At 41.2% G+C, this 17,953-nt stretch overlaps 1 protein-coding gene across 9 annotated transcripts in view; it reads left to right on the top strand.

Annotated features, from left to right (window-relative positions):
• The window catches only part of LOC140675071 (discoidin domain-containing receptor 2), a 141,588-nt gene that overhangs the window by 60,408 nt on the left and 63,227 nt on the right, over window positions 1–17,953 (top strand). For all 9 annotated transcript variants that reach the window (XM_072909103.1, XM_072909172.1, XM_072909156.1 and 6 more), the window contains 2 exons: window positions 8,886–9,068; window positions 13,195–13,300. In XM_072909103.1, coding sequence (XP_072765204.1) covers window positions 8,966–9,068; window positions 13,195–13,300 — 209 coding nt within the window. In that variant the 5' untranslated portion in view covers window positions 8,886–8,965. The remainder of the gene's footprint in view (window positions 1–8,885; window positions 9,069–13,194; window positions 13,301–17,953) is intronic.

The following is a 17,953-nucleotide window of genomic DNA, read 5'->3' on the forward strand; positions in this document are numbered from 1 at the left end:
TATATCTTAAAGCTTTCTTTATTTAATAATTTTATGTTTTGATCTTTTACTTTGTCGTCGAAAAATTTCATATTTTTATTAATAATAATTTGACGCGTTCAAGAACAACTAGATGAAAATGTAGTGACAGTTCCGGGACACTCTGTATGTGCATAGATGCATAAGCGGCGCATCCATATATGTGCATCGATTCGGTTTTCCACCCGCCTTTGTGTCCCCCGCGGCGCATCGATTCGCGGTGTATGCACTTTTCGGCTCACCCCGTTCATCGAAAATCCATTTATTTGCATTACGTTCGTTTTTGTAAATAATAACGAAATCGATAGGTGTATGCGCATGTACGTGAATATTCTTCCTCTCTCCCTGTACACAGGATGTCTCAAAACCACTAGTAAATATTTTTGACGGCATATTTTTTAGAATAATTGGAGATGAATTCTTTATAGTAACAAAAACAAAAACTTTTTATTTTATTTTTGTGGAATAATAGTTTCCATTATTTTATACATCGGTGAAATGTTATCAACTCGGTAACAATTATATTTTTTACGTAAGAGTAGACAAGAAGGATCACGCATGCATACTGTATACGTTTAAACGATCATTTTCCATCTGCTCGTCATTATCACACGTTCATCTCGTAATGATAAATCACATTAACGACCAATAAGCACTCCCGTGAATATCTGCAGGTATAGAGGCGAAACGTGTATCGAGAGTATAGCTTTATAAAGCATCCAGCCGGTTAATACATCCATAGAAAAGTGATTAATTAAGCACGATTGTGTACGTAACCCGTACGTTAAGAAACGTACAGACTGATTGACGGTAACAGAATTATCGACTTTTAGGCGTCTCTTAACGCGTGACATTGAAAAATGTTGGCTATTAACTCTAGTAACATATTTTATGCATCGTATATTACGGTAGCGATAGAAAAGTGGCGATCGCGCGCGAAATCCATTAACGTAACTTACATTATATTAAAAAAGAAAATGTTGGATTTTATACTTTTATATAGTCTCAAACAAGCAAACCAAAGTACTCAAAGTACATAGCTGCATAGAGGCGTTTTCAGTAATAACTATCTTTTTATAATTTGAGATTATCCAGAATAAACATAATATAATATAATTCAATTACATACATACATTGAAGTACTCTCTCCCTTGATATTATTAGGATTAGGGACGTGAAAGCCCAGAACATGAAAACGATATTGTAAGCGCATACGTGTTGTAGCTCTAACGTGTGTTATGGAGTGGAAGCGAATTATATTAATTTGAATAAACGTCAATTTGTTTACTAATCGTGCATGAAAGCGAGCACGCAGTTGGCGTCTGTTAACATAGTACGTACATATAACATATAACATATAACGCAACTACGCGATATTGCGTTTCACGATTGAACTTTGTAACAGGATGTAATAATTGGAACGTTTCCGCGTTCGTATATTAATGTTCGTGTATTAAACACTCGCCTTCTAAATATTTGAGGGAAATTATCGGGGCAGCTTAATTAAACGCGCGACGAACGATAGTAAAGATCGTACCAGGAATGCGGGCCGGAGCGCGTAATTCAGCGGGCGTATAGGTAATTACATTTGGAAATGTCCCAACTGTGATTGTACCTCGCTTTTGTGTCCGCCTTTTCACTATGTCAGCCGAATGACTCAGCATGCATTTCTTGGACGACGTGTGTATAAGGAAGACTAACGACTCGTTTAAAGCGCGAGATTAGAGGACCAAGATGAACAAATGCCGATGTCATTGCCGGCGCAGTCGTATAGTTATGCAAATGCATTTTCTTTATACCGATGATCGATCGCTCAAATATCATTGGTGACAGCGCGATCGCGCTGATGGTAGTAGAAGAAATGCATCGCGATTCTCGGGCTGATTTAATTATGAGGTCGATTAAGCCACAGATCAATCTGTGACAGACGCGCCGTTCAGGGTGGCATTTACGTATAATGCTCCTCTTTGATGCGAGATGCGACGATACTTAAATAATCGTCGCGTAACAAAAACGTGTAATATTCTCGCGCCGACACAAGAGGTGTCTAGACGGAGACAAACGCGCGCTATTCAGTCCGAGAAAATATTGACCCTCTCCGCGTGCGTACTTTTTACAAGTCCGGCTATATCATCCGGTAAGATGCTTCTCCAACGACCAATCCTTTCCTCGTAACTACAATAATGGACTTTAATGGCAGCCCCTAGCACGTCTAAACAGTCCTCTCGAGTGTTTGCGCGCGCCTTTCCTTTTCAACCGGGTAATCCGAGGGTCAAATAAAATCGTTTACGAGCACAATGAGGAACGGACCTGCCTCCTTCATTCCGTCAAGAAAGTACTCGGCTTAAGTGCTGATTATGATCCGACTCGAACTATAAAGGTGCTGGATCATCCTACGCTATTGTTCTCCGCTACGCGATCGGACACGATCCTGAATGGCGTGTGACGGGAACAGGTCTATGTTTGATAGATCTCGACTTTTCAAAGAATTTGGACTACGCAACGTGAGAATACGCTAAATCGTTATTTAAAAGTTATGCAACAAATTCCTTGTCGTGCAGTCAATTATCTCCAAGGAAATATTGTATTTGTCAAATGTGAAAACTCATCACAAAATTATAACATATAATTGCATTACTATAAAAAAAATATCATCATGTCGAAATAAGTCGAAATCTGTACATGAGAGTTCTCTTTTATATAAGTTATATATACATATAATGTATGTAATATCAATAAAATAATCCCAAAAAGAGAATACCACAAAATTTCATAGTTCAACTTTTGATATACAATTTGTAACACGATGTACAAAGAACGTATTGCTCAGACGGTCAAAAGATTTATTGGACAACTTTACTATAGTATTTTTATAAACAAAAATCTCTGGAGAGCCACAACAGGAAAGATAAAAAGAAACGTTCTAGAACGACAGAATAGTCCGGTGAAAACCATGACGAATCTTCTCTCCGATGAACATCTAGCTCCTCTTCTGGGAGTACTCAAGGGACATTGAGTGGTCCCACGTTAGAACAACTATGTCACACAAATCAAAGCCATGAATATCCGCTCTTAACCATAGAACAGACGCTTGACCATTGTACTTTTCATCACGTCTTTTCGAGAAATGTATCTGTTTAAATTACCGAGATATTTTTTTAAGAATACTTCATGGTTTTTTTTTCAAATAAAGAGTAAAAAGAAAAAAAAATCGTGGCTATAAAATGTTTTATAAAAACAATGGAAAGGACTAGAATATATAATATAACATATTTTAGAAAAGTCACATAAATGTTAATAACAGTTATTATCTTGGAGCAAACACACTTTCGGATTATTATACGCGTAATACATTAGGCATTGTACTATCTGTACAGTTGGAATATCATCTCGAACGCGGCAAAAACGCCTCACCGTCTCCTAGTTGCGCGATCAGTAAAATCCTCCTTTCGTCAGCATTGTTACGGAAAATCAGCGTGCATTTTTCACGAGTCAACGGACAATAGGAAGGGAATGCTTGGGCATCCGACGCTACCTCCCATTGTGATTTTTCCATCCGTCCGTTTCTTTCGCGAGACTTCGTCCATTTGTTCGCGGGATCGAAGTTTGCGGCTGTTTCGCACAGCTATCGCGCCCGAAATGCTACAGGTACCGCTGTTCTGATAAATGGAAAGTCGACCGGTTACTACATACAGCGCCATAAATCTAAACGTCGTGTGATAGACGATCCTCGAATAAAGCCCTCTATAATTCCGGGTTATCTTATCCGCAACGTCTGTCGATGAGGAACGATGAACACACAGAAAAGATTTCTTGTACTTTAGTACACCCCTCACTTGTGAGGAACTAAATTCAACAAAGCGGAAGAAGTAGAGCGAAATTAAATATCCTGCATGACAAATTTATAAACCTCCAAGCGCGCCTCTTGCTTCTTGTCAATTAAATAAAACATATATAATAATACATGAGACAATACGAATTTTACGTATTGACAACATTAATTGCTTGTATTTTATCGCTACTTTGACCCGAACATTGTTGTACTGCGTTCCGTTATTGCCAGTCTTAATTTTGTAATTCAATCCGAAAATTTTATATTTACGACCTATTGCGATCAAATTATTGCGCTGAAGAAGGCTCAAAAAGAAGCTAGAAACGTTCGCGTTTACTTTTAACGTTTTAAATTACAATTTATTTTGGTTTTATTTTTTATTTCTGCTGTATTGTAACAAAATTTTTCTCATTTGTATATGTAAGATTACCGAATTATATATTATATCGTCTTAACGTTATCTTACTTTATTTTATTTTGTCTAGCGTTCTTGCTCTCTACAGCACGTATTGTCTCATGTATTATTAATTATAAGACAGCTATTCTTAACGTGTTTTTTAAAACATATATAGTATACTGTTTTCAAAAAATAATAATGCATAAAGTTTTGCTATTCAGTGTCACAAGCAAGATCAACGATTTATTTTTCTATAGAAATTGAATGACTGCAAAAGATTATACTGTACAAGTAAATTTGTATAAAAGAATTTATTTTTCGATAAATTATGTAGTAAATAAGCTAAATAAAATTTATTAAGTATAATGCACAATATGCCCACAATATATGAGAGAAATACAAAACGCAGGAATTGTGTTTGCGCAGATATTCTATTGATTCCGACCTGTTGAGCTAAGAATATACCAAATCCTAACCAGAATGGATCCGAATCATCGAAACGTGTCTTCGAACACGATACGAGGATCATGGCTGATTGTGAGATTAATTCATAAATTTTGCTCTTGGCATCATACGCTATTTTCCTAGATTTGCGGTTTTCATATTTGATACATGGGAAATAACCATCATGTCGCGAATGTTCACGCGTGATAAATCAATCGATTATAGTTTTATAAATGCATAAAACATTAAAATCACACAGAGATAATGTATCATTTCGAAATTACAAAGCAGAAGAGCAAGCAAATTTCTGCGAAATACCAGCTGAATTAATATATTAATTATCTCTATCGACTATAATAGTACTATTCGTCGTGATTAATACTATTAACGTATACTATTAACGTATATTTAATAGATAAAAAAACTCGATGTTTTTAGTCGGGCTGACAAAGGGTCGCCTAACAGGATCGTCTCGTTATAATCTTTCGATTCATCTGACTCGATGACAAGTCTTCCAGGAGATACACACAGTCTCCCGGAATCCGTAAACAGGCGGCATTTTTTCCTCTCGACGAAACCAAAGGGAGATGCGCGCCTGTCCCGTGATTTCACGAGCGTGTCTGCCTCGCCCACGCCTTACAAACGATCGCGCTCGAAAACAAATCTTCCCTTTCCCGAACGTTTTACAGATAATTAACTGACATTAACGTTCCATTCGTTTCGGGCGTAGTTACGTTCGCGGTTAGCTCGTATCTCTCCACGAGAGTCGGTGCATATGTGTTTTTACGACCGATAAGGATCGCTTTTCCAGCGAGATATTCTGCTGTTCCCCCCGTGTGTGTGTACCTTGTTCTCCGCTATCCCAGTCTCGTTCTGGACAACGACTCGACCGTCAGAGCGGATTACTAAATTCATTGGCTTCGTTTTGTACGGAGGACTTCGCCTCCGCGTCGCCGACATCGTTTCTCCTCGGCTTCCGCGCAATTAAGGTCAACTCGACGATTTGTCGAGAGCGATTTCTTTCGGAATTCACACAGGAAAAGGGCAAATGTATCTTGTAAAACTAACATGTGTTATTTGCTAATGCAATCATATTATATTACTAACTTTTCTATATTGTGCGTTATGCAAGTGATATTGTTTCACGTAGATTGTAATTAAATAACATACCATTCATAGCGTCTTAACGCGTATTAAATTATACCAGGAACATCCAATATTACTCTTCGATGAAAACCAGCTGACAACCAGCTTATAAATAATATCAAATTAATTACGGATGGAAGAAGTTACCAAACATTCAGAAACTCTTAATTATTAAATTGCGTATATCGGAAATCAGCTTAGCAATGTAAAACATTCTATTACAGCGATTCGTATCGATTCGTATATCATTTAGATATAAATGAGATCAAATTATATAAATGAAATCAAATCGATAAGATAGATATAGAGGAACTCACAAATGGCGAGTAGCGGGCACTCTCGCGACGCGTGTGGCGCGTCTGCGCGATCGGAAATCCGTAAGCGCGATACCGCCAATAAAATATACATGTACACTCGCAGCTTTGTGTGTAGGTGCCGTGCTACATCCCACGTGGCGTTCCCTACACGGACGTCTCGCGTGTATTAATCTGCATAAACTCATTCCTATGCAAACGAAGAGATTCGACGTTGAACTAGGATATCATGGGAAGCCTCCGTGGCTTACATCGCGGCTTAAACGAGCTTCTATACATGCGCACGTGTATAAACGCACGTTGTTTTGCGCGCAAGCTGTTGGTGTGAGTATAGATAAATATAGGATAGATACATATATAGACAGATATGTATACGTGTGTATCATAAACGATACCGATCGTAAACGGAATCTCCTTCGCAGCGCGTCGACGGCATAATAATTGCGAAATCCTCTCGTCTCCACGTCTCCCTCCTGATAGACGACGCTGGCCGGCCATCCAAAAGGACGGCGATGACGAGAAAAGTGGCACCTGCGTGTTGAAACGATCGCGCGATAATCTGTCCCCTCTGTAGTCTGCGAGATGAAAAGAAAACAATCGATGAATAATTTTGTGGCCGTCGGAGTGCTTACCGCGTGTCCCGGGGAATTGATTTCGACGAAGCGCATCGCGGGCGTTAAGTCCCTCATGAATACAATGAGGAGATAAAGCTTTTATAGCGGCTTGACGTATAAACAATACTGTTTTTCCGATAATTTTTAATTTAATACTTGGTGCTTAGGAAGATTAAATGTTTACGCGAGAGACGGAGCATTTCGTTGTAGCAACGATGTTTTGCTAGTCAACGCGAACCTTATTGTATGTCGTTACGTTTAATTAAACGTTGTGATAATCCTCCTGAAACTTTGCTATGTACGCTTTATTTAATTCTTCTGTTACCAATTCTTCTTAAATAAATTCTCTTCGGCAAATAGATCAAATAATTTTTTTCTTACCGTATTTTAATCTCACAGTCAGTAATATTGTCATTGTTCTTCTATATATCATTAATATTAGACAAACATTTTTGTGTATATAAGAGCACGAGAAAAATTATTCGCCTAAAATAAAAAAATATTTCTCCGGCATGATTTAATTATCATCTTCGTAACATAGAATGGTTAATTTCTATGCGCGAAAAATACACGAACGCGATTCGTTCACTTCATAAATATTCAATCACTCGATTATGGAAAATAAACCTACTGATAGGATCGTCATTCATATGTTGCTTCCAAAGTCAGCAAGCGTAATATACATCATGCCACTCGTTTCGAAGTCAAATAAGACCTACAATAAGCGTCCTACGATCAAACAGCTGTGAAGGATTTTGCAAGTGGAGAGGCGCGCGCTCGATGCTCTTACCGGTTCTTCTTCCTACGATAAGAGAGAGAAACGACGGCGACAGGGCGCGCGTCGTAGAAGAGATTTTACACCGTCGCGACTATAAGCTTACGGCATGTATCTTTAATGCGGAGCACGCGAGGCCTACGACCGAACGACTTCTTACTACCGTTCTCGCCATTACTTATTCACCGTCGGCGCAATTACTAGCGAATACTCCATCAAACTTGAAACACCTTGCTCACCGAGAGATGGAGAGAGAGCCGCGAGTTACACAAAGTACCGTATATACATCTGACGTGTACATCTGACCGGAGTTGCACAAAGTGGGAGAAACGCATTATCGGCTGATAGGCTCGTAAGCCAATAAGAAGTTATTATCGCCCGACTCTCGATCGCCTCTAGATGCCTCTTTCAAGCTCGATCTCTAATCGTGAAATATTCTCGAGTTAAAAATCATCTGCCTCTTCAAACATATTTACGTACAGCTAACACGCGTGCATTCTCGTGTCATTCCTTCCTGGAAGGTGCATGACATGCGTCGCAGAAAGTCTAACTTTGTCTTCAATTTCTACAGAAAGGAAACGATTCCACGATGCATAAAACTGATTAAAAATTATACTTATTTTTAGATCTACGTGACATTATAATATGATTTGCGCGTTATTCTCTACAGAATTTTGATTTAATAAAAAAAATCGAGAAGAAATAGAGCTAATAAGATAGTCAAGCGCAGTAAATAAATGCACTTATATTGTGTGTAAAAATCCTTTTTAATAATAATGAACTTTCTCCCTTTGATCATCTTCAATACAAGGAGTATGTAATTTACCTTTGTAGAGAAATTTCACACAATACAAGTGTATTTATTTACTGCGCTTGATTCTAATTAATCCTACTCCTTCTCAATTTTTTACATTCTTTATTTGATTAATAAAACATTTTAAGAGAAAAATTATTTAGTCAAATGCACCTATCCAAAGATTCGATATTTATTAGTAATAATAATATTTGAAAGGTCTCATATAAAAAGAGACAACTGCATAATGCAAAAAATAGTTTTGCAGTAAAATTTGTAAAAGAAATATCCTTGCATCGTGACCGTATATCACTCTTGAACACAACGAATGACAATTTTCAAATATACGCTGCGATAGTCATGAGAATGTTGTCAACATTTAGGTGGCACTCACTCCCGCGATAACTACGCGCATCATTTCTCCACCAAGGCGAACTCATTTTCCGGGAGCAGTCAACAAAACGACCCGCTTTGTCGGAGCGTCTTCCCGTCTTCCCAGCTCGACAATTGTCAGGCATGAAATAACGCGATTGCGCTTTTTCCTTGTTTCAGGTTGACGAGGCAGAAATGGCACGGCGGGAATCTCGGTGAGGAAAGGGCGAGGGTGAAGCCCTCGCAGGAAACGGGGGGCTATGGTGAAAAGCTTGGATTTCCTCGCCAGAAGGGCGCCACCTGCCGTCCACCTTTTCATCGTTTTGCTCGCGCTCGCCCCCGCTTACCATGGCGTGGACCTCTGTAAGTAGCTCCTAAGCTCTGATCCGCATGCCGCTTATAGTACCCGTCGCTTTGCGTCGTGAAACTTTGTGGCTATAGCTCTTTGGCCCGTGCCGCGCGCACACAAGTTGTTTCGTTTATAAGTTATTAACGACGCGGAGGTTGCGCGGCTACCCTCCTCTCCCATCCCTTACAGAACTTACGCCGTCGCAGTCGACGAACTTTCGATCCGGGATCGGCTTTGACCGTGGTCATTAGGTATCTTATGTATCTGAAGACGCTGCGTCTTATCATTCGAGTCGCGTACACCTATATTTAGCGATGTCTCGTGGCTCTTCGAAGTAGGCGGAGCTTCAACATTTTCATCTCGATAAGAAATGATTATCGTAAATGTGTATTTAATATAGGTTCCAGAAGATTTAGTACAATATAATCTTTGTGCTTTGTTTAGAGATAATGTGTTTGTATATTTTAAACATATATACTCTATTTCGATACAAATAATTTTTAATACCGCTTATAAAAGTCTGATATTACAATCATAATAGAATTGGTAATATTTTTTCATGGACAAAATATATAACAGAATGGTAAATAAAGTAGGTAAATTGATACGATGTAAAATGTGCATGAATAGTTACATTGTAACATCTTGTGGAGTTTATTAGAAATAATACATTCTTTACAGAAAAAAATTTGATAAATAACAAAAAATTATTACTTAATAATATCATTGTCACATTTAATTTCATTCTAATAGCATTACCTTTTATTTTCAAAGGTATTTATTCGAATCGTGATACTTGGTACATTTGTGATCAGTGTTATTGTAATTTTTAACTAATACTATAATCGGCTTAAATACATATATAATATAATATAATATATATAATATAATAATGTAAAAGAGCAGATTTATAAATCGACGAGATTATATCGCATAAAGAAAATTTCCCCTTCCGAGCTAGTATAGAGTATCTCATTTTATCATATTAATAATAAGTAATCGTCTTGTTCCGCGAAGCTCTCTGTTCACGAGAAGCAACTTAATAGAAATAGATTTCCGGACATGGAAGAAAAATCGCCTCGTAGTCGCGATAACGAAACACTTAATAATTGCGCCTTTCCAAACATTCTTAGTGATTTCCTCCCTTTCCTCGTAATTTATCTTGGCGCCAATAGTTGGGAAATAACCGACGATGTTTTTTTTCGAGTCCTAACTGTCTTTTACCGGATATCCTTCAAGGGTAGATTCATACGAAGTGTCTTCCCGTCAGACGTCTCGAGGATTAAATGGAGGGAAAGATCAGCGTCTCGCGCCGGAGAGTGTCGCGTTTATAGGAACCCTTATTCACGATCGATTTACGAGCGCGATATCTTATGGTAGCTCGTTAGACCGGACGCGGCGACAAAGGAAACGGATTCCGTCGCGAAACGGTCGAGCTTTATCAAGGATAGACGGTCGTGAGAATTCCGGCGGGGGTGCGCGATATGTACGTATATCGGCTGAACCTTCATTAATAATAATAGCTCGCCATGTTGGCCCGCCACGAATCTCGATCGGATCTCTTCCGCCCTTTGTTGGCACGACTACTTTCCTACCATCGATTCGAATCGCTCTCCCTCGAAGCGCTGCTCTCTCCCGCTGAATTCGAAGACATATATTAACGACGAAATCGCGATGTACCCGGCTGACCTTCATTAATAATAATAGCGAGCCCGTGCGTCGCGTCGGTTCCAACAATCCCGTCGCGATGATCTCGAACTCGTTCTTCGCGTTCTCGCTCGAAGCGCGGGGACACGATTTTCCCTATCGCACTCCGCGAAATCCGAAGACATATATTAGGGGCGGCCCATCGCGATATATCGTGAGGAGCCCTTCATTAATAATAACAACCAGTCGGCGCTCGCGCCGATCGGCATTTCCTCCTTTTGTCGACTCGACTTCCCTCCGTCGCCGTCGATTCTAATCGACGCTCGCGCGCAAATCCACCGAGAAAATACGGACACGGAAAATACATACATATATTAGAGCACCGTAATCGCGATATAACGAGGAGAGATTCTCTGTTAATAATAGCGGCGATTAATCCAGTCGACCGGTTTTCGATGCGACACTCACCGCACTCGTAGGCGTGTGCTATTTTCCGTCTGTCGATTACAATCGCGAAGTCGCGGCGTGCCATTAGCAGCACATTGTACTTCCCGCGATAGATATTCCTCCGGATTTGCGCTTCCGTTATCGTTTCCGATTATCTCTCCGCAGGGTTGCCGAGGCAAATGGCAAAGAGCCGTTAAATGATTCCGGTTGCAAACTCACGCGGAATCTAAAGCGAGAAATGATCGTAAGAACGCGCAAGTTCGTGCGTTGGCAAGTTGCGTGTCGTGCAAATTGCGAGCTTTATATATTCTTAAGCGCCGTCGACGACCCCCCGCGACGTTTCTACCGCTCTCTCGCAGAGATTCCGTTCGGCAATAAAGTACGTTGGATTAAAACGTAAGACCAAAATACACATTTCACTCCGGTCGGCGGCGCCGACCGGGCACGGAATTACGAGGGGGGCGGCAGGGAGGAGAGTGGTATCGTCGGAAGAACACTGCAAACTTTTGCCGGTATTAATGGCCACCTACATGCCCGTGTTCTGTTCGTTGGCTTAGCGCGGATTCCTTCCGTTATGCTTGCCGGGCACAAAGCTGCATCCTCCTCCTCCCCCCCACACCGCCTACAGGGGTTCGTGCTGCATCTGCACTCGATATCCGGGCATTAGGCATTATTGTTGTCGGTCGGGTATACGTATACTGTTCATATGTACATACATACGTCGTCCGAGCTACTTGAAATTTTAACAGTTTCCGTACCGCGTAATGGTATCATTACTTGGCGTGTAAACCGTAATCGATGCCGTTGCAACATGCACTCAAGTTCCGGACGTTTACGGCTCCCCGACCGATCGGGCCATCGTGCCCAAATTAGCTACGCTTCGATATGCGCTCCTTTGTCAAATTACAAGGACTCGACGTGTGCATCGTACACACGTATCGTCTGTGAATTTGCCAGCTTTGACACAATACGCGCGACGGAGCATCCGGTCCGCTAGAATGAACGACCAATACTCTCCGTGTTTCCGAGACAAAGGGCCGATAACGCGTGGGCGTTTAATAGCCGCTTAAAAAACAAATAACGCGAAATGTACTTTCTATCGTTTATAATGATACCGTCGTGACGCGGACGATATGAATGCGAACATACGTCATACTTTGTTCGAACTTTATTGCACAAGCGGACGAATCGCGGGAACGCCTCTCGAAAATGCGCGCGCTGGAGGGACCGGAATAATGTATGCAAAGTAGACGGTATCGTTTCTTCGATGGTCCTTAACCCTGTCATTGACGTTTGATGCTCGTCGAAGTAGACACGCGGGGGGAGGGTTAGGAGGATTGACCGATCGCGATTGCGCGCGGGGGAAGTATTCTTTCCGGATATTAAATCTTAGGAAGATAAAGCGCTTTATGACTCTCATTAATGAGCAGCCACAAGAGCCCGTAAAAGTCGAACACGCGGACGACGACCTCACCTAAAAACTGCCGTCAATTTATTACGACCGGCGTAAAAAAAAAAAAAAAAAAAAAAAAAAAAGTCACGTGTACGTTGTCGCAATTCGCGCACCTTCACTGCTTCGCGTTATCGCCGTCATTTTTTGTCGTCGTCGTCCGCGAGAATATACGCGCGATCGACGTTATACACCAACGACGTAATAAATATTTCGCAGGCTATCTCGCGCAACGGAAAGATATCCCCGGTGTATGTATATACCCGGCAGTCGACCCTCGTAAGGCAGCTGTGTTCATCTATGAAACAATTAGATCGGTCCAAGAGATATGAAAACGTCGAGGCGGCCCACTGTCCCCCCCCCCCGCCACCCCCTCTCCTTTCCCGCCTCTCCCTCCCTAAACCGTAACTTCCACCCGCACGACACGGACGACTGTACACGCGAGCGTAAACCGGCTATCGCGTGGATCCATCTCGGTTAGCTGGTTATTTAGCCGTTTATGATCCGGCCGCGATGCATGCCGATGCGCGCCTACAGGAGGCGAATATAAATTCCAAACCGGCTAACCTCGACGACGCCACGTTTGTTTGTTGCAGCCCAATGCATCGCGCCACTCGGCATGGAGTCCGGGGCGATCCCGGACGCGGATATCAACGCCAGTTCCAGCTTCGACACCGGAAACGTCGGTCCCCACCTGGCACGGTAAGCGACAGTTTTTCATTCGGATAGCCTGCCCGGCCGCCATCGATCACTCATATCTACCGGCGCCTTCTGTTGCGCGTGACGCAGCCGCGATCTGGCTGCTGTGAGCTGTGAGCTGTGAGCTGTGACCTGTGACGCGTCCGGTATCGTAGGACCTGCGTAGATGTGCGTGTGCAAAAAGATAGATCCTGGCCGCGTCTTTTGCACGCGTGACGCGTAAATCACACTCGAAGCGCAACATGTATTCATAAAGACGATAAAGACTTTCGCTTTCGTGTCGTTTTTATTATCAAAAAAAAAAAAAAAAAAAAAAAAAAAAAAAAAATAATAATAATGAATACTCGAACATCGTCCTCCGCCCTTAGCTTTAACCTGCGTTTTAAAAGCAAAACGGTGATTTTGTGTTGACAAGGTAAATAATATATCGCTTCGTGGAAGGGCTAATTGTAACGCCTCTGCGCGCGCGCGTGCATGAATACCAAAAGCTCTCACGAAATGCCCGGCTTGTTAATACGTAAAATCCGGAATATCAGGTTTATAATAAGTCTATGGCGAAAGACGTTATTACGCGCGAACAAAGAGAGCAACGCGGCTGTGAACGTAATTATTTCTGATCTAACGGGCATAGCTTTAACCCCCGCTTATATGCGCGAAGACTAACAACTAACGGAGATTAGTCGACGTCTCTTATCGTTCGCACCGTGAAACGAAAAAATTCATCACCGACGACGGTGGCCACGCGCGAAAAAGAGAGAGAGAGAGAGAGAGAGAGAGAGAGAGAGAGAGAAAGCTTATGAAATTATATAAATTAACGCCTATGCCTGCGGGAATATAAATTCTCGCAGCAACAACGTATAATTAAGTAATCCGCGTATACGATAGCTATCGTTTCTCGTTTGGCACTTGCTCGCGCGAAATGAATATTTATAGAGCTGTTAAACCGATCGTTGTCGATTTCCCCCCTGAAATGCCGGTTTGTTCTTCGATTTAAAAACAAATTTATTTTTAATCGCGCGGCTGACGAAAATTATTCGACGCGAATTTATGGTCGATCGGGGATTTGCCGGCCGTTGCGTTCTGTTTTGCGTTAATAATTTCTACGTCATTATTGGACCCGTCGCGTACTGTTTACGCGCGCAATTATTTATAACAACGACAACACTGTGTAATAGCTCCCGAAAACTTAAAAACCCCCTGCTTTACGTTTCCAAACATATTAATATTACAATATGAGCTTTATTACGACTATACGTTTAACGTAACTTTTTGCTTTATAGCAAGTTAATATACGATTAAGTACGACGGTAGAATTAATTCCATTTCAAATTAATTTCCACCTGCATTTCGCCTCTACATTTTGTCTCGCTGTTTCGCCTCATTCGTACCTCCTTCCACAACTCGCAAACATTCACAAAATAGCTGTAGCGCAAAACAGAGATCGCCTTCAGCGGACATACCTCGCAAGAGGCTCTCGTCCTCTAATGCAATTATCACAAAAGGACCTTTGACGTATTATACCTAGACTAAAAAGAGTATTACATCTGTGTATGGGGGCTACAGTGGTAAAAGGGTTGGTCGTGTAACGCCTCTGGTAGCCGCCGGTGCAACGCATGAATACGAGATGCAACTGGCAGGGCGTACGTGCTTCAAACTAGCTCCTCAACCCTTGTTCTTTCTCTCTCACTCTCGCTCGTTTTCTCGATTTCTCTCTTCCGTCTCTCCTTCTCTCGCGCGTTTAGATATTAATGCATAGGGCCCCGGTATTCGCCGGCGGTTTGCAGTGCACAGCGGCGGGTTTATACGAATATTCCATCCCACGGGACGCGTATCCCAGTCCAACAGGCCGCGGTTGTAGAGAACCGGGTGCGCGCGCGTTGAGGCACCAGGTCGTGGTATATAGTATATGTATACATGGAGCCGTTAGTCGACGGCCCCGCGGGCTCTCCGATATTAATACATTCCATTACCGCAGACAATGACCGGCTGAATGGGCCTTCGAGTCTTGATGAGCTCCGCTGCGTCCCCACACCCGGGATTCTCCTGTGGTCGCGGCCGCGGCCGCGGCCGTGGCGTACGTCACCATCTAATTTAATACAGGCCGGCCTCGGGCGCGCCAAGTGCTACGGACGTTTACAACTGCTCTTTCTTTCTCTTTTTCTTGTCTGATAAAAAAAAAAAAAAAAAAACAGGAGAGAGAGAGAGAGAGAGAGAGGGAATTGCCCCGTCATTTTCTTCGGAATTCCGCGAGATGATAGGCCGACGAACATTTTTGCCCCGATACGAATTACCGCGGCTACGACGCATTTTTCTTCCTCGCTCACCACCATCGGGCGTCGAGGGCGTGCGCTCGGGAAAAAGAGATAGAGAAGAAAAAAAAATAGAAAACGCGAAACCGGGTGTTTCGCGAGCTTTCACGGACTCTCGTTATACTGAAAACGTCCACCGTCGTGAATTAAAACAACGCGTTTGGAGATGCGCGTCGGTTACATGAGAAAAATCTCTCGGAATGAAAACACTCGGAATATAAAATACACACAAGTTGTTCATAATTTGAATATTACATTAAGGTTGACGTAGAGCACGACAAGCTTGCGCGGAAATATGTTAGAGGACAGGTTTCACTCGCGCAATTTATATATTGCGGGATGATTATTTTAAACACTCCCCAAAAAATCTTGTTTGCGAGAAAAAGCAAAATGCTTCTGACATATGGAAGAAAGATTCGTTTTCCTCGAATACAACTTTGTTGATTTCAATCGAAATTGAAAATCTGATTTACAACATCGTGAACTGCGATAAATCATCCGTAAATGGAAGAATAAATAGTTTTCGCAGAACGCATATCGCGCGAGAGCTAATGGAGCGCGTCTTTTCCAATTATCGAGTGAAAAATTTTTGACGTATAATCGGCGCGAAACAGCAACATTGCATTTTGTTGGCACACGCACACGTTCCTTTCAGGAATAGCGCAGCTGCAAGTTCTTTCGCACGTTTCCGCCATTCCTTTTCTTCGTGTTTTCGTTCAACGGCATTTCTAGAATGGGTGCAATTAAGACGCCAAGTAGGAACATAGAACGGCCGAGATAGGAGTGCTTGGAGAAATTGGACGTTGGGCTGAGAAATCACGGGACGACTTTTCGCTGTGTAATTTTGTATGTTTGGAACGAAAATATAGAGCGCGTTTTAATTTATCCGCCGGACAAACTGTGATTATACGTGCTAATTACATCGATGCATATCATTAAGTCTGCGAATTTATTTTCAACAGGAGAGCGGAATATTTAATTGTTATTATTCTCGTGTTGTAAATGTATACGTTGATATTAGCAAACCTTTGGACGGTAATCGATGGTTGTTTCCATGCATGCGCTTTCACCCTATACACTCAAACAGCTGGAAACATGATACGAACCATTTTCCTAAATAGAGGAACGGCAGGAAACTGCATGATACAAGATATTTACTTCGGAAAGAACTTGCCAGCGTCGAGTTAGCGAATTTTTAAAGGCTCGCGTAATAGCTCTTAGAGAGAGTCATTACTTGATACACTATAATTTAGAAAAGCACAGACAACACGGTGGTTATAAAAAAGACAGACGTTTATAGTCGTGGCTGGCTTTTGCGCGTTAAGCGATACTAAAGTGTGAGTGTGTGTGGATCCCATTTTCGATCCTACTCTTTCACACTGAGTCAAAACTTCAGAGAATGATAGGAATAGAGACGTCTGGAGCATCGCAGACAAAGAGTTCTCTAAAAATAGCTTCCGATCTAGCTGATGTTTCACAAATGTGCTAATAAAATAATGTGTTTGATATTTATTTCCTTATTTCAAAATGTAAGACTAGCCAGTGTATGCTTGAAAACAATTAATTATTTTATTAAGTGTAGTTAATAGACAAATTAACATTTAAAAATACTTAAAAAGCTGAAAAAATGATATATTTTTTACTATTATTATATTTAAATTAACAATCTAAATTTGTACATTATACAATATTTTTTATTACATTTGGTAAGTATAAAGGTAGTTGAAATATTTTTTTTTTTTAAAGAATAATTGAATATGCGATTTCAAATAGATAGATCAGTGATATTTAGTCTTGCGATATACATTACAGAATGTACTTCACAACTTGTAAAAATAGCGACAGACAGCAAGTATCAGTAAAGATTAGTAAATTCCGGGATCGTCTTTTTAATAACATTTATTATGCGAAAAATATGACTCGCTCATCTTACATCGGCTGGCGAAAATACGGCAGTCGTCGGTTTATTGTCGCGCTGCGATTAACTCGATTTAACTCGAGAATATATATATATATAATATTATATTACCAACAAAAGAGACCGAGCATATCTCGACGACAGGAGCATTTTACTATTTATTCGCATCCGTAGAGAACTAGTTTGGAAACTTTGCGCGTAGATTTCGAGCTTCACGTATAACACGTGAAGCACGAAATTATCGTCTTATAAAAGCAAAATTTTTGGGACGAATTTAACGAATAGAAATTGAGAAAATGTGATTAAGAGATGAATGCAAAGCGGCATACGTCTAAGGAATAATTTCGTTCGGCGAATTTGTTCCCGGCCAATGCACCGATAGTCTCTCTCGACCTGAATATTTAATTACGGATAAAATTATTCTGATAA

The sequence above is a fragment of the Anoplolepis gracilipes genome, chromosome 2, assembly GCF_047496725.1.
Source record: "Anoplolepis gracilipes chromosome 2, ASM4749672v1, whole genome shotgun sequence".
Classification (NCBI taxonomy): Eukaryota; Metazoa; Arthropoda; class Insecta; order Hymenoptera; family Formicidae; genus Anoplolepis; species Anoplolepis gracilipes.